Raw genomic sequence first — 18584 nt, 5'->3', positions numbered from 1 at the left:
GACATGCTCATAGAAAGAATAAAATCTCCTCAACTCCCATTCATTAAAATTGCGTCGGAAATGGAAATTCCAACTCCTACCTCCCCCGTCTGGTGCAAAAATTATCATGTCAGAAATCAGAGGTTCCTAGACCATAGCACATGCAAACAATTCCGGCTATAATTCCTTCAAAGGAGTAGGACCACTCCAAGGGTCGTGCCAAAACCGAATACGATTGCCCTCTCCCGCTACATACACCACATGACTAAAAAATTGTCTGCACCTTTCCTGATATTCTTCCATAACCCATAACCATGAGTCCCTCTCACAACCTAGTGCACCAACCTCCACTATCCTCTCCCTATTTGGTGGCTATTACCTGACGCCATAAATGAGTAGCTTCCTTCCCAAATCGCCAAAGCTACTTCCCAAGTAGAGCTTGGTTAAAAAGCCCAATCTTCCGAATCCCCAAACCCCCTATCTCCACTGGCCAAACAACCTTATCCCAAGCAACAAGCGGATATCTGAAAACATCATTAGAACTCCCCCACAAGAAATTCCTCTGAATCCTCCCTAGTCTATCTGCTATGTGTTGCGGAATTGTAAACAGCGATAGATAATAAGTTGGGAGACTCGACAAAGTACTCTTCAATAAAGTAAGCCTACCTCCTACACACTTTCATACACCACCCTCCTTGACCCTCACCATATTTTGTGGAGATAACTCTCCCCAAAGATGGGTAACTTCTTGCCCATAATCCACAACCATTTCCCTAGTAAAGCTTGATTGAGGTCTTGGGATAACCAAGCTTGAATGGAACAAGTTTAAAAAGAAGCATTAGAACATGTTAATTACTTGAAATTATAGTTTTGGTTCGAGTTACCTGCTATAACTCTACTTGTCTAAAAAACTTTAACTTGGATGATTTTTTTAATAAACCCACCATTGGATTATATTGTCTCTTTGTACTCTTAATGATTACAAAATATCAAGATGGTAGATTAAGAACTATCTCATCTATAAAATGTTTAAATTTTAGTTTTATTTTAAAAAAATATACAAAACAAAATTTTTTTGATGTATGGGTTGCATGGTATATGACATCTGAGTAATATGAAATCAGGTATGTGTGTTTTGTACAAAGAGAATGTGTGATCCAACAATAAGATTGTCAAAATATTGTAGCTAGAGAGTTGTGGAGCTTGGTGTTTTCTTTATTTGGGCCATGATTCGTCTCTGCCTCATGTGGAGTATTTGGAGGGAAAGGAATGCTTGTACTTTTGAAAGAGATGAGAGATCAATTCATGACTTGAAGCGGCTCTTTCTCAGTTTCTCCAGGCTCTTTTTGAGTGGACAAGTGCTTTGGGTTTTTTTTCATTATTGATTGTCTAGCTGCTTTGATTGGTTGTTGTAATTTTCAAGCACTCTAGGTTTTTTGTTCTGTCCTTAGCACACTGCCTGTGTGCTTTGGTTTTTTGTGTTACTTTCCTTTTTAATTAATAAAGTATTACTTATTTATAAAAAATAATATTGTCAAAATATTAATATAATTGATAGCCATTTAGGAATTAGTTACACCAATTGTGTCTTGAACTATATATATAAGAGATGTAGAGAGGAGGCACCTAATGGCACTAATTGAATTTTCTACATCTAAGATGATGTTTATGCTCCTCATGGTTGTAGATATTATGGAGAAAAAATGATAGAAAGTGAAGTTATGTGATCGTTTAAGATAGAATTGATTTTCATGAACTTCAGTGTTTTCCTCCCTCTATCTCTCAACACAGGTGATGCATTTTTGGGCAATTTCCAATATTTGATTAACCTTTTATTGTTTATAATCTCTCTCTTGGATATTGCTTTAGCTGAACTAAAAAGATATAATGTTAAACCCGTAAAAATAAAAAGAGCATGAAAAGTCTCTCCTTCAGTTGGTTATGAGGATGTTGAATTCGTTGCTTTGTCATAATCAGGTTTGATTATTTATCATTTTTACCTCTATTGAGTTTCACGGGTCCCTGGCCTTATGGTAAGTTATTTGTTGTTTGGCACTAGTGGTCCTCCAGTCCATCTATACTAGTTCTCTGAGTTATCATTTCCAGCATTTGTGACGGTTTCAATTTGTAATATGTCACGGCGATTGACCAATTTGGGTTAGGAAGTCAAGAATGCATCCCTCTTTTTTGGGGGGTGGGGTGGGGTTGTCTGAGAGCATGCTTTTAATGTTTTTCATTGCTATGTTGGTTGTTTAACTGTCTTCAATATTGAGCTACAAGAATCTACTTCAAGCAATCTTCATCTTCTTTTCAGTCCATACTTCCGCCTAGCATGGCTGAGTTTCAAAGGCTTAGGTGCAGGGTTGCCTTCCATGCACTTCAATTCCGGTCAGATATTCAGATTCTTGGACGTCAGATGGTGGAGAGGTATCTTGACACCTTCATAACTGCTCTGACTTTTATGCCTTGGAGTTAATATTGACCTATGGAAGACTGCAATTTTTTATACATTAAAACTTGTTCTGGCCTTTGCTTTTATGGGGAAATAACATGATAATGTTATGTGTGCGAAAAATGCATTAGCTTGCTAGCAGAGGGTTTTCAATCAAGGGTTGCTCAGAAATTATTATTGTAATTGTTCATATTCTCCCATAACTACACAGGTCTCAGAAATTATTTTCCTGCAGTTCAGGAATATGATTGTGTACTTCTCCGCAGGTTGCGAGGATGGGGCCAACCTTTCCTAGCTTTTCATCCTGGCTTACTAAGAGACACCTTAGCGTATCATGGTTGTGCCGAACTATTTCAGGTTAGCTGTTTTAGCCTTTTTCTCCTGTATTGGATGTTTCTTTTCTTATGTATCGTTGCTGAGAGTCAAAGTGCCATTTTCTACTCCCAAGTCTATGTATTGTTTAAAATTTTCCTTGTTCATAAATTTGATAAGAAATTCATTATTTGGAATTTTTTTATTTATGGGAAAAATATTTTTATGCATTTCATATGCATCTCTACCTCGTTTGTGATTCAGAAAAACTAAACATATTCCCATATTTATCTTGTTAACTTTGTACTCTTGTAGGATGTTCACACTGAATTGATTCAATATCGGAGGGCACAGATGATCAAGCGAGGAATTGTTAATGAGGAACTAAGTGTGGACTCTCACTTGCGAAGAGAAAATGGTTCATGCCCCCTCATGCCTGAAGAGGTATGCTTTGTATTTAAAAATACTCTACCAAATTATGTTACTTTAAGCACTGTACTACATTTAGTCCTGGCTGATGTTTAGTTGTCTGGATTGCGCTGATTATTCCAAGAACTCATTTTAGGTCCTTATTGAAGTTTCATAGCCTCTCAAAATAAGAATTGACTTTGGACTTAATCCAAAGTACAAGCTCACACATTATTTCATTGGTTTAAATTAGTGTTTGCACTTGACTTGTGTCCCAACAACCAATGTCTTTAAGCATCCTAGGCAAAGAAAGTTTCATACATGATAATCTTCTTCTTCTTTTTTATTTTTTATTTTTTTATTTTTTTATTTTTTATTTTTAAATTCCACGCTGATGATAATTTTGAAATATTAGACATATTGTAAATGTAACATGCAATGGATTAGCTTTTTGACATTCATTTATGGTAACCAATTAAGGGTTCTTGGGTGTTTATGAAAATAAAATCATCCAGTGGTAAAAGGGTGGGTTTTTTATGTGGACGGTAACCTGGGGAAACATTTTAACAGGGGCAATCTAATGAGGAGAGGAATAATATTGGTGGATTGGAGTTGCATGCGTAAATATATTGGTGAAATTGTGGATCATTTATTATTGCATTGTGTTGTTTCCCAGGAGTTGAGATCTTTTATTCTTGTTTTCAATGTTTGGGGTTTAGTGGGTGATGCCTAGGAGGGTTGTTGAGATATTAGTTGGATGGAGGAATAGGTTTGGTGAACATGGAAGCTCCTTCGCTTTGAATATAGTTCCCATATGTCTAACGTGGGCAATATGGTGAGGGAGGAACAATAACACCTTTAGGCCTGTTTTTTCAGCATAAAACATATTCTGGAATTTTTAATTTTTTATTTATTATTCATTTTTGGGTGTGTGAGGCGGTTGAAAAACTTAGTCAAACCAAAATCATTTTCCATTAACTAGGAAAACACTCTTTTTGGTACTAAAAATGATTTACACCTTCAAAAGAGTATTAAACTTTTTCAGCCTCAAGAGAACAGGAACCTCCAAAGTGACAGAAATTCCAAAGTAAATAAATAAATAAAAAAAACCTCCAAGATGCCATTGAAACCTCTAGAAAGACCAAGAAATCCTTGAAACATCTAAAATGACCAAAATACCCTAGAAATTTATAAAACGACAAAAATATTCTAAAAATTTCCAAAATAATCAAATTCCCTCATAACCTCCTAGATGTCACTTGAACCTCCAAAAATCACCAAAATACTCTTGAAACATCTAAAATGACAAAAATGTCTTATGAAAGCCTCTGTAATGACCAAATTACCCTAGAAAGGAAAGGTGATTTTGGGGCCCAAGTGTTTTCTATCCGGGCCCAACAAAATTCTATTTCCCCCAATTTGGAGATATTTTAGGAGAAAAAATAGGGAAGACAAGGGGTCTTGCCAAAACTACCCGTCCCTGTGTGTTAACATTGTTGCTAATTTTTTCTTTTTAAATCAAGTGGCGGTTTTTAAAATTAAAAAAAAAAAAAAATATGGTGGCTAAAAAGTAATTTTTTAAATTTAATGATTACAAAATAAATGATTTATTATATTATGAAATAGGGGCATTGGAGTAAATTTTTACAAACCACATTTTTTACCCTTTTATTTTTCTTCTCAACCTAACAAAGGAGTTTTCCACCCCTCCATTTTTCCATCCCCCCAACAAACACACTAAGAGGAAAACTAAAATCTCTTCTATCCCCCCTACTTTTCCATCCCTTACCCATTTTCTATCCCCCCAACCAAATGAAACCCTTAGGGAGAAGTGGAGGGCCTGGGTTGCATTTTGTATTACAACTGTTTTGGTTTGCGATTCTAGTTAATGGAAGTCAGGGTAATTTCTTTGGAAGTTCGAGGGGGGTTTGAGACGAGGGAGTTTGAGACAAGGTGATCTTTTGTTGCCACTCTTATTGGTGATTGTGATGGAGGTTCTTAGTAAACTGTTATATAAAGCTGTTGGTGGCCAGTATTTGTCGGTTTTAAAGTGGCTGGTACTACCAATGATGCTATGACAATCTCTCATCTTCTGTTCACTGATGATACAGTAATTTTTGTGGCACTAATCTGGCTGAAATTTTGCACTTGAAGTGTGTTTTACTTTGTTTCAAAGTTGTGTTGAGATTAAAAAAAAAAAAAAAAAATATGAGTAAGTCTGAAGGTGTAGTTCTAATTATGAATGAGCTGGCTGGTATTTTGGGGTTAAGGTTTCACACTTGCCTATGAAGTACTTGGGTTTGCCATTGGGAGCTAAATTTAAATTGACGAAGGTTTGAAACCCTATTTTTGGGAAGATGGAAAAGAGATTGGTGGGATGGGAGAAGATTTATTTGCCTAAAGGGGCTGTCTCACTCTAATTAAAAGCACTTTGACACAAGATAACCAGAACAAAATTAAACAATAGGAAAATAAATGGATATAACCTAAGAGTTAGCATCTAGGCCTGGCTTGGAGTTAGCACCAAGTGGGAAAACCACTAAGAGTCAACACCTAGGGTGGAACTGGAGCTAGCACCAAACCAAAAGGCCATTTTTTCATTTATCAATATATCAATTATCTCCAAAAGGAGTACAATAGTTTGCTTGCTAAACTCTAGTTCTGATTGGCATAGGAAACCCTAATTGCCTTATTACGAAATAACCTTGCTTTCAAATGAAAATACTTTTTTGATAAGTAATAAGTTTTATTGATACCAAAAAATTAAAATATTAATAGCCTAATAAACTACTAGGACCTAAAACATAAAAATACAATTGGCTTGGAAACATAAATAATGCTATATAAAAATCTTCTTGCATCTCCTGCATCACACTCTCTCTAGTGTGCCTACTTCTTTTTGTTTTCTCTAGCCCATGTTAGCATTGCTCGGTGAATTGAGAAAATTCAAAGATACTTCCTTTGGGCGTAAATGGGGTGAGGAATTTAAATTTCATCTTGTCAATTGGAAGATGATTTGTGCCCCTATTCAACAAGGTGGTTTGGGCATTAGAGATGTGGTTTTGTTTAACAGAGCTTTTTGGGGAAGTGCTTTGGTGTTTTGCTACAGAGAAGGCCTTGTGGAGGAGTGTAGTGGCCTGTAAATATGGGTGTGTCAGTGAAAGCTCATTAGATCTGGTTGGATTTAGTCAGTGGAAGTTCATTAGATCCGGCTGAGTGGTGTTTTCTAGATTCATTAGTTTTGAGGTAGGTCATGGAAACAAGATCAGGTTTTGGAAGGATTGGTGGTGCAGTGATGGGGCTTTGATGGATTTGTTTACTACTCTCTACAGTATTGCCCTAAATAAAGAGGCTGTGGTGGCTGATTACCTTTGTTGACATATGGGATCGATGCATTGGGATATTATTTTTGTGTGGGCTGTTCATGATTGGGAGTTGGTGATGCTAGATGACTTTATGAATCTTATTTATTTTGTCAAGATTAGACCAGAAGTTGAAGATCGTATATGTTGGAGAATTTGTGGTCAAGTCTTTCTATAGGCTGCTCTCTAAGGGGGGCAGCAAGTCTTTCCCTTGGAAGTTAATTTGGAAGGTCAGAGTTCCTTTGAAACTTTCTTTCTTTGTGAGGACTGCAGTGTGGGGGAAAATTCTTATTCTAGATAATCTTTGATGGTGTGGGATTATTGGGCTTGATTGGTGTTTCCTGTGCCTCAAAATTACCACAATATGCTTCAAAACTTGAGAATTGCAGCATGTGAATGTGTAAATGTATTTGATAGGTTTTTTCCCATTGGCGTTGCAACCTTATTTTAATTGTGCTTATTTTTTAGGTTGATTTTAGTTGCTCCGTGTTTATATTTTTAAAGTGGCATTTATAAAAAAATGTATATTTTTAAAGCAGAGAATTAAAGTTGCTATTTGATAATTATGTAAAAAAAAAAAAAAAAAAAAAAATGAAAATTTTTTATTTTTCCGTATGAGACAAACGCAGTAAAATTATTTCTAGAGAATTTTCAAACACAACCAAAAACCTAAAAAATCAAGCAATTTTCCTTTTTTTTTTTTTTTGATAAGTAATAAGAATAGTATTAATCATGAAGAAAAAATGAATAATGCAAATACAAGGTGTTCATAATGGTGAACACAAGAAATAGCAACAAATGGTGAACACAAGAAATAGCAACAAACAACACAAAGATAGAAAAAGCAACTTATGGGACAATTCTAAGGGAGGTAAGAAACTCAATGATGGAAGAATAATTTGAAGAACCCCAACACCTAGACCAATCAAAAATAGTACTCTGGCATAGAGCTTGTAATTGAACAAGCGATTTCTCCTTAGCCTCAAAAGAGCGCCGATTTCTTTCCATCCAAACAACCCACATCAAACAGCCAGGAACCATATTTCATTCCCCCAGCCAATAACTCCAACAAAACACCAAACTCTCCATAGAACCTGGTATGACCCATTGGATCCCGAATACTTGTAACATTCGCACCCACAAAGAGTGAGCTACAGGGCAGTGTAGGAGAAGATGATCCACAGTTTTGTCATTACAGTAGCACATTTCGCCAAAGAGAGACCCTAGAGCATCAAATTATCCAAGGTAAGTATCTGACCATAAGCTGCTGTCCACTTGAAGAAAGCCACCATTTTAGGAACCTTAACTTTCCAAATACCCTTCCAAGGGAAACTAGGGATAGAAGCACCCCAGATCTTATTGTAATAGGACTGAATATCAAACTTACCGTTCCCATTAAGACACCAATGGGAACTATCACACCCAATACCCCTAGGAATCTAAGATTGAATGAAATCAAGGAAAGAGAAGGCAGCTTCTAATTTCCTCTCGTGAAAGTCTCTATAAAATCTCAAATTCCAAAATCTATCATTTCCACCCTCCTGATGACACAATACATCGGAAATGCAAGCTTCCTTGTCATTTGAACACGCATATAACTAAGGATAGAGCATTTTAAGTGAGATATCCCTAATCCACCTATCATGCCAAAAAATAATACTAGAGCCATCACCCACCACTAGGGCCAAATGTTTGGAGAATCTCTCCCAACCGTCATTAATACCATGCCTAAGACCACACTTGTGGGCCCTTCTACATACTTTAGTAGTCCACCCCCCTTGACCCTCTCCATATTTAGTGGCAACAACCCTCCGCCAGAGATGGGTTCCTTCTTGGCCAAACCTCCATAACCATTTTCCTAATAGGGCTTGATTGAAATGCACTAACTTCCTAATCCCTAAACCACCCATCTCTAAAGGTGAACACACCTCTTAAGCCACCATAGAATGTTTGAAACACTCCTTTGAAGACCCCCATAAAAAATTTCTTTGAATGTGTTCCAACCTATTCCGATTTCTTTCCATCCAAACAACCCACATCAAACAGCCAGGAACCATATTTCATTCCCCCAGCCAATAACTCCAACAAAACACCAAACTCTCCATAGAACCTGGTATGACCCATTGGATCCCGAATACTTGTAACATTCGCACCCACAAAGAGTGAGCTACAGGGCAGTGTAGGAGAAGATGATCCACAGTTTTGTCATTACAGTAGCACATTTCGCCAAAGAGAGACCCTAGAGCATCAAATTATCCAAGGTAAGTATCTGACCATAAGCTGCTGTCCACTTGAAGAAAGCCACCATTTGAGGAACCTTAACTTTCTAAATACCCTTCCAAGGGAAACTAGGGATAGAAGCACCCCAGATCTTATTGTAATAGGACTGAATATCAAACTTACCGTTCCCATTAAGACACCAATGGGAACTATCACACCCAATACCCCTACGAATCTAAGATTGAATGAAATCAAGGAAAGAGAAGGCAGCTTCTAATTTCCTCTCGTGAAAGTTTCTATAAAATCTCAAATTCGAAAATCTATCATTTCCACCCTCCTGATGACACAATACATCGGAAATGCAAGCTTCCTTGTCATTTGAACATGCATATAACTAAGGATAGAGCATTTTAAGTGAGATATCCCTAATCCACCTATCATGCCAAAAAATAATACTAGAGCCATCACCCACCACTAGGGCCAAATGTTTGGAGAATCTCTCCCAACCGTCATTAATACCACGCCTAAGACCACACTTGTGGGCCCTTCTACATACTTTAGTAGTCCACCCCCCTTGACCCTCTCCATATTTAGTGGCAACAACCCTCCGCCAGAGATGGGTTCCTTCTTGGCCAAACCTCCATAACCATTTTCCTAATAGGGCTTGATTGAAATGCACTAACTTCCTAATCCCTAAACCACCCATCTCTAAAGGTGAACACACCTCTTAAGCCACCATAGAATGTTTGAAACACTCCTTTGAAGACCCCCATAAAAAATTTCTTTGAATGTGTTCCAACCTATCAGCCACAACTACAGGGATGGTAAATAAGGATAGGTAGTATGTAGGAAGACTGGAAAGGGTACTCTTCAAAAGAGTAAGTCTACCACCTTTAGACAAATACAGATTCTTCCAACCTGATAGTTTCTTCTCCATCTTCTCCAAAATAGGATTTCAGATGGATGCTATCTTATACAGAGTACCCAATGGCATTCCCAAATATTTCAAAGGCAGGCCACCCACCCTACAACGGAGAATGTTAGCCAAAACACCTATATTACCAACCTCCCCAACTAGGAAAATCTCACTCTTCCCCACATTGACTTTCAAGCCAGTAAAAGCTTGAAAGCAAGACAAAGCCAGCCTAATGGACAACTGTTCTCTAGAAGCATCACAAAATGAAATGGTATCATCTGCAAACAACAAATGTGATATGCGTACCCCAATAGAGTTAATTGGTCCCACATGAAAACCATGAAGCAGACCACTATCCTTAGTTTTCTTCAAGATCCACCTTAATACTTCCATAATCAAAAGGAAAAGAGAAGAGGGGACAAAGATAGATGGGTTGGATTTTGCTTGTATTGGGGAGGATGAAAGGTTGTCCCTTGAGAGGGAGTTCTCGAAAGAAGAAGTTAGATAGGTTCTGACAGAGATGGAGGGGGATAAAGCCCCTGGTTTGGATGGTTTCGCCATGACCTTTTTTCACAAATGTTGGAGGGTTGTGGAGGTTGATGTTATGGCTGTATTTAAGTACTTTCACAGGTACTCTGTGTTTGAACGGTCTCTAAATGCTTCTTTTCTCTCTTTAATTCCCAAGAAAAATAATGCTATAATTATCAAGGATTTTCGGCCTATCAGCTTGGTGGGCAGTGTTTACAAGTTGCTGTCTAAGGTGTTGGCGAATAGGTTGAGGGTAGTGTTAGACAGTCTGATCTTGGAGTCTCGAAATTCATTTGTTGGTGGGAGACAAATTTTGGACTCAGTGCTTATTGCAAATGAGTGCCTAGACAGTAGATTGAAGTGTCATTCACCGGGTGTAGTTTGTAAGTTGGACATAGAAAAAGCCTATGATCATGTAAATTGAGATGCCTTATTCTATTTGTTGAATAGGATGGGTTTTGGGTTGAAGTGGAGGGGGTGTGTGTTAAGGCTTGCATATCTACTGTTTGCTTCTCTGTTCTTGTGAATGCATCCCTGGCAGGTTTTTTTTGGAAGTTTTCGTGGTTTGAGGTAGTTTTCCTTTATATCTGACATAAAACATTTTACGTCGAAACGTGGAGACTTCAACCATTGAGCTTAAATCTCCATTTTGAGATCTTTATCTGAATGGTCTCATACTCTTAGATGTAGTAATGTGCATTTGGTGTTGTATTTCTTAGATTCTCTTTCTTGTAGAGTGTGAACTCCTTCCATTTAAATCCTACAGGAGAGTTTAGTGTATACATCCTGGGTGTACTAAGCCTCTCCTCTGTTTTCAATAAATATTATTTCTTATTAAAAAAAATAAAATCATCCAATTGTGCTTCATGTTGCATTTTGGCAGAAAAGAAAAGAAAATAGTGGAGTCAATCCCGCAATCACTAATATTAAAATGGTTAAGCTGGTATGAGTAACTCGTTAAAGTACTCGGTGTCCTCATTTATGTCGACATCAATCAACAAGCTCATTTAAATGTTACAAAAAAAGAATTTCAACAATTATGTCAATATCTCCCCTTTAGTAATAACAATCCTGATAATGGTTTGTTACATTACGCTCATGCTTGCATGCATTTTGTGGCTATTAGAAACTAGTGGACAAGGAATTTACCTGAAAGAACCTAAAGAAGAAAGATCAGACACTTAGTACTTTACTTAAAAGACCTAAATGTGCATATAACTAAGGATAGAGCATTTTAAGTGAGATATCCCTAATCCACCTATCATGCCAAAAAATAATACTAGAGCCATCACCCACCACTAGGGCCAAATGTTTGGAGAATCTCTCCCAACCGTCATTAATACCATGCCTAAGACCACACTTGTGGGCCCTTCTACATACTTTAGTAGTCCACCCCCCTTGACCCTCTCCATATTTAGTGGCAACAACCCTCCGCCAGAGATGGGTTCCTTCTTGGCCAAACCTCCATAACCATTTTCCTAATAGGGCTTGATTGAAATGCACTAACTTCCTAATCCCTAAACCACCCATCTCTAAAGGTGAACACACCTCTTAAGCCACCATAGAATGTTTGAAACACTCCTTTGAAGACCCCCATAAAAAATTTCTTTGAATGTGTTCCAACCTATCAGCCACAACTACAGGGATGGTAAATAAGGATAGGTAGTATGTAGGAAGACTGGAAAGGGTACTCTTCAAAAGAGTAAGTCTACCACCTTTAGACAAATACAGATTCTTCCAACCTGATAGTTTCTTCTCCATCTTCTCCAAAATAGGATTTCAGATGGATGCTATCTTATACAGAGTACCCAATGGCATTCCCAAATATTTCAAAGGCAGGCCACCCACCCTACAACGGAGAATGTTAGCCAAAACACCTATATTACCAACCTCCCCAACTAGGAAAATCTCACTCTTCCCCACATTGACTTTCAAGCCAGTAAAAGCTTGAAAGCAAGACAAAGCCAGCCTAATGGACAACTGTTCTCTAGAAGCATCACAAAATGAAATGGTATCATCTGCAAACAACAAATGTGATATGCGTACCCCAATAGAGTTAATTGGTCCCACATGAAAACCATGAAGCAGACCACTATCCTCAGTTTTCTTCAAGATCCACCTTAATACTTCCATAATCAAAAGGAAAAGAGAAGAGGGGACAAAGATAGATGGGTTGGATTTTGCTTGTATTGGGGAGGATGAAAGGTTGTCCCTTGAGAGGGAGTTCTCGAAAGAAGAAGTTAGATAGGTTCTGACAGAGATGGAGGGGGATAAAGCCCCTGGTTTGGATGGTTTCGCCATGACCTTTTTTCACAAATGTTGGAGGGTTGTGGAGGTTGATGTTATGGCTGTATTTAAGTACTTTCACAGGTACTCTGTGTTTGAACGGTCTCTAAATGCTTCTTTTTTCTCTTTAATTCCCAAGAAAAATAATGCTATAATTATCAAGGATTTTCGGCCTATCAGCTTGGTGGGCAGTGTTTACAAGTTGCTGTCTAAGGTGTTGGCGAATAGGTTGAGGGTAGTGTTAGACAGTCTGATCTTGGAGTCTCGAAATTCATTTGTTGGTGGGAGACAAATTTTGGACTCAGTGCTTATTGCAAATGAGTGCCTAGACAGTAGATTGAAGTGTCATTCACCGGGTGTAGTTTGTAAGTTGGACATAGAAAAAGCCTATGATCATGTAAATTGAGATGCCTTATTCTATTTGTTGAATAGGATGGGTTTTGGGTTGAAGTGGAGGGGGTGTGTGTTAAGGCTTGCATATCTACTGTTTGCTTCTCTGTTCTTGTGAATGCATCCCTGGCAGGTTTTTTTTGGAAGTTTTCGTGGTTTGAGGTAGTTTTCCTTTATATCTGACATAAAACATTTTACGTCGAAACGTGGAGACTTCAACCATTGAGCTTAAATCTCCATTTTGAGATCTTTATCTGAATGGTCTCATACTCTTAGATGTAGTAATGTGCATTTGGTGTTGTATTTCTTAGATTCTCTTTCTTGTAGAGTGTGAACTCCTTCCATTTAAATCCTACAGGAGAGTTTAGTGTATACATCCTGGGTGTACTAAGCCTCTCCTCTGTTTTCAATAAATATTATTTCTTATTAAAAAAAATAAAATCATCCAATTATGCTTCATGTTGCATTTTGGCAGAAAAGAAAAGAAAATAGTGGAGTCAATCCCGCAATCACTAATATTAAAATGGTTAAGCTGGTATGAGTAACTCGTTAAAGTACTCGGTGTCCTCATTTATGTCGACATCAATCAACAAGCTCATTTAAATGTTACAAAAAAAGAATTTCAACAATTATGTCAATATCTCCCCTTTAGTAATAACAATCCTGATAATGGTTTGTTACATTACGCTCATGCTTGCATGCATTTTGTGGCTATTAGAAACTAGTGGACAAGGAATTTACCTGAAAGAACCTAAAGAAGAAAGATCAGACACTTAGTACTTTACTTAAAAGACCTAAATGAGAAGGACCAGACAATATTACCCTTACACCTTAACACTACTCAAAAAGATTTAGGCAAGAAAAAAAATCTGATGCCAAAATGTGGCAAGATGGTGATTATATGTGGTGTTATGGATGCCAGTTTTCAAGCTTTCTCCATATTCTAGAAAAAAAGGAAAAATCTCTTTATAACGTTACGTAGTGAATGTTCCTGCAGTAGTCAATTTAGGTGTGATTCGTTTTGTTCTTTCAGTTTAGAGAGTGGAACTATATTAATCAAATGATTTTTTTCTCAATTGAAATCATAGAGAAAGAAGTCCTTTATCTACCCCCATTCTCCCTTCTGATAATTATAAAGCTTCCTTTTTCGCCCGTTTCAATATCCAGTTGTATTCAAATCTTTTAATACTATCTGTTGTTCAAATATGTAGATCGCAGGCACAAATTTTCTTTTGGATTTGTTGGTTAACCAATTGTCTGACAAGCTTTAACTGTCAAGAAGGGCCCTGGCAATGTATATTAAACACAAACTAACACCCTTAAGTGCAGGCCCAAAACTGCACGTTCACCCAAAAATGAAATGGAAATTGAGACAAATGGAGGACTCCACTCTAATAAAATCTTTTGAAAGGAACAAACAGGTGTAGGTATTTATCATAAATTCTTTCTAGATAAACAATGTTATTGTCTACCATTTGGTTTTGATGGAGAGAGAGAGAGAGAGAGAGAGAGAGAGAGAGAGAGAGAGGGAGGGAGGGAGAGTGGTTGGTTTATCTATTTTATACTGAACATGTAAAAGTACAAGACTCAGAAAAGCCAACGATTGCAACAATTTTTGTAGGCTGAAGGGGTGAATAATCTATTAAAAAGTCGTACCTAGCGCATAAAGCTTCCACTTTTGTGGAGAGGCTGATTCTCGGACTTGAACTTGTAACTTATCACTTTGTTGGAAGGTGGTGAGAATAAATATATATTATACATAAATTGTGGCTTTCATGGTTTTCAATTCTTCAAAAGTAAGAGAGTAGTAGAGTATCATTGCTCCCCATGTTATTGCAAACATACACATTCTCTTTGCTTATCATAATTTAAGTAGGTTTTGTTAAAGCGCTTTAATATGTTGTTGACAAAACCTTTGCAGGTTGGAGTTATCCTTCGTGCAATGGGTTACCCTCCTAAAACAATAATATACCTGGTAGGTTCTGAAACTTTTGGTGGTCAGCGTGTTCTGATCCCTCTGCATGGCATGTTTGCCAACTTAGTGGATCGTACTTCCCTTTGCAGCAAGAAAGAGTTATCTGACTTGATTGGACCTGAAACACCTCTTCCTCTAAATCTTTTCCAAATGCCTCCAGCCAAAAGTGAGAAAAAACTTAAAGAAGAATGGAAAAAGGCCGGTCCCAGGCCTCGGCCCCTTCCTCCACCTCCTGACAGACCTATCTATCGACATGAAAAAGAAGGCTGGTATGGTTGGATAACAGAGACTGACACAGAGCCAGACCCTTCACCCATGGATCTGAGACTGCAGGCACACAGGTTACTATGGGATGCTCTTGATTATATGGTCTCTGTGGAAGCAGATGCATTCTTTCCTGGCTTTAACAATGATGGCAGTGGATTGCCAGATTTCTCAAGCTTAGTCATGGGACAGCGATTGTACGAGACTGCTTCTTCTAGAACATACAGACCAGACAGGTAAGATCCACATGAACTAATATTGTGATTTGGTTAATGGGTTGATAAGATGTTCCATGGAATAGCATCTGCACGTGACCTAAAACAACATTGAAATTTTTTAAAAGCCCATTTTTATTTCTTACAAGAAGTTGGGGTTGGGGGGGGTTGGATTTGAACCCAGGTTCATATGGGAGATGGATTGAGCCGTAAGGCAAGTTGGCAGAAAGCCTGAGTTAACAGCATAAAATTGACTTGTTCAAATATTGAACGTCCATTGGGGCCATTTCCTGGTTTTATTGTTCTGGGGTCACCCACCTTTTAACAGGAAAATTACAATACACTCTAAATGCCATGGACTCCTGTAGGTTTTTGTGTTGTAACTTCAGTATTCAATTGAGATTTGACTAATGCTTATCTGTTTATCTATATGGTATCTGCTTTGAAAATAATATTTCCGTAATTGAAGATAAGGTTATATGCAAATCTGTGCTCCTTTTTATAGTGTTTTGCATTGCATATAATATAATTTATGTGTGCACATAAACATGGACATGTAAATTTTGTTATCAAATTTCATGGGCTATCTGCAACTCTGCATCACTATTTTTTCCAATTATATTTCTTTCATGGGGTGTTTGGGTCTTTTATCTGTTGGACTTCTTTGTTAATAAATCTTCCTCTTCAGATTGGCATGGAAAATTATATATAGTATTTTCTTTTAGAAAGAAAGTTCATTTTGTCTGGGCAAAAAGTCTTAGCTATTAGCTATCTGTGAGAAAAGGCTTAGCAGTTTTAATCTTAACTCTCTACATATGAGAAATTTGTCTCTTTGGCCAATTTGTAGTTACTATTCTGTGTAAACCAATTGGCTTTCAAGCTATCTAAACTTTATGAAGCTGTTTTTGCTTTTGGTTATTGTATCTTTCTTTCAATTATTTAGATTTCTATACAAGAAAAATGGTTAGCTACGTCTGTTCTTTTATCGATAATTATTATCTGACACTGTCTGGTTTGTGAAACAGGAAAGTTCTTGCAGAACTTTTCAACATTACACGTGACAATATGTACCATCCCAAGCATAATTGGACACGCCTAGTGCAGGAACATCTTAACAAAAGCTTGGGTGAGGAAGGTCTCATAAGGCAGTCCTCCTTGTCTAAACCAGCATTATTCCTCTCACACCCACTCCCGGAATGCTCTTGTAGAATATCTTCTGCTGAGGTTCCAACTCATGTAAAAGGCAATGATGGTCGAATTCTGTATGGAGGGGAAGATGAGTGCCCCAAATGGATGCAACATGGTGAAAAAACTGTTTCCCTTGAGTCAGCTGGGGAAGGAGGTAAATTGGATGAAAATGAATCCTTGGAATATGAAGATGATCTAGATAAACAACCAGAATCTTATGAAAGTGGTGGCAAAATTAATGTAACTCTGGCCTGGGATCAGGATGAGGAAATGGATCCAAATGACTAAAAAATTGGACATGCAGATGATTTAATCTTCCTTTTTACCATTTCTGATGCCATTCAGTTTCCGGCGATTTCTTCTGGATATAAGTTTTGGAGGTAGAGGTTAACATGCGAAAGTGATTTTTTTTTTTTTTTCTCTCTCTTTTTTCTTTTTCATTTCACTATTCCAGATAAAAACTTTTGAGGGAAATTAGCATACAAATTATTCTTTTATGTAGATTCAATGTATCTCCTGCAAAATGAAAACAAAAATATATGCATACCTTCATACATTAAAAATCTTTCAAAGTTGATGATTGGGGGAAGGATTGGTGAAGTTAGGGCAAGCTGATAACAATTTGTAGCACAAACAAAATGTGTTACTTCTGAAGATCTTCACAGGGGAAGTTTGGGGGTTGGATAATTCTGTAATAATTTTTGAAGCACAGAACAGAAAGGAAAACAGCATACTGATTTTCTTATTCCAGTTGTTACACACGCACACACGCACTCACTCTCTCTCTCTCTCCCCCAGTTGTGTTGATATGGGATTATGTCCAGTCAGTTTTACCTGAAAGTAACGTTGTGTATTTGTTGTATTGAAATTTTTATAATATTTTTTATGGCATGACAATTTACAACAGTATAAAGCTCCCATTGTTGCTCAGCAAGTAGTCCAGGTTCAATGTATAACTTGTATTTGTAGCATAACTTTTTCAAGTACAAAATTTACATCCCTAGAGATACTGTAAAAACAGAAACAGAATAAAATCCAATCAACAGTAATATAACAGTTTTGGCCAGGCTGAGTTCTGAATTATTTGAGAGAGGAGTACTGCATTTGATGCAATTGGTATGAATGTTTGGGATTTAAAGTTGCAAAAAGCAACTTTAAATCATGACCATTATATATAAAAAATAAGTAAAAGTTAAAAAGTTAAAAAAAAAAAAAATTGTGAGGGGTTTAGGGTGAATTACACGGTACAATTGCATTTAGCAATTGCATTGGATCTCAATCTAGAAGCCACAAAGAGTCAGAGTATTGTTTTCTTTTAAAAGCCAATTGATTTAAATACAAAAATTAAATGGTTGGAAGAAGAATTAGAGGAACAAAGAAGAAGAGTTTCAGATTAAGAGGAAGATAATTCTTGACTCTGACCCTATTATAATTTAGCAATTGAAGAAACATAGCAATTGAAAGAAAATAGAGGGAAAAAAAGAGGTGGGAAGGAGTGGGGGGCAGATTATGCTTTGGAGTAATGTTAGGGACATATAAAATGACATAATTTTTGTCACAACTCACTACGTGGTAAGTTGTGAGTGGTAGATGTGTTTTTCCATATGGACTCAGCATAAAATTAGCATCTTCTTGGATTAGTTGCTCTCCAATATAACCATAAATTGTTCTTTGATGATTTTTGTAATTCTATTAGAATATCATCAAATCCAAGAAAATTACAGTAAATTAGTTTTTTTTCCCCCATGATTTATCCAAGTATTTTTAAAATTGGACACTAAGATGGATAAGGAATGAGCCCAACCATCTATTACTTTTATTTAATCTTTAAAAGATATGTTTGTAAGAGCAAGGTAGATTTTTATTAAAAAAAAAAAAAAAAAAAAATAACTCATCACACGCCCTAGGTATACGCTCAAAGGTTTTTCTATTTTTTTTTTAATGTAAAAATTTCAAACAACAACAAAACTTTAATCTCAAAATTAGGGTTGGCTATGGATCCTTGACAGATTAGATTAGGTCAATCACATGAATTTTTTCCTCCATTCTATCATAATTTGGGATTTATGCATTCGTCAATGAGATATAT

General features: G+C 36.9%; 1 protein-coding gene across 2 annotated transcripts in view; it reads left to right on the top strand.

Moving 5' to 3' along the window:
* Nucleotides 1-17425, top strand: part of LOC112003901 (protein EMBRYO SAC DEVELOPMENT ARREST 30) — a 20727-nt gene extending 3302 nt beyond the window's left edge. For both annotated transcript variants that reach the window (XM_024036126.2, XM_065766564.1), the window contains 5 exons: nt 2294-2406; nt 2698-2788; nt 3059-3187; nt 14775-15328; nt 16333-17425. In XM_024036126.2, the coding sequence (XP_023891894.1) occupies nt 2294-2406; nt 2698-2788; nt 3059-3187; nt 14775-15328; nt 16333-16783 (1338 nt within the window). In that variant the 3' untranslated portion in view covers nt 16784-17425. The remainder of the gene's footprint in view (nt 1-2293; nt 2407-2697; nt 2789-3058; nt 3188-14774; nt 15329-16332) is intronic.
* Nucleotides 17426-18584: the final 1159 nt, after the last annotated feature.

The sequence above is a fragment of the Quercus suber genome, unplaced genomic scaffold (assembly GCF_002906115.3).
Source record: "Quercus suber isolate HL8 unplaced genomic scaffold, Cork oak 2.0 scaffold_720, whole genome shotgun sequence".
Lineage (NCBI taxonomy): Eukaryota > Viridiplantae > Streptophyta > Magnoliopsida > Fagales > Fagaceae > Quercus > Quercus suber.
The sequence above is the reverse complement of the archived record's forward strand: the minus strand, read 5'-3'. Positions and strand labels throughout refer to the sequence as shown.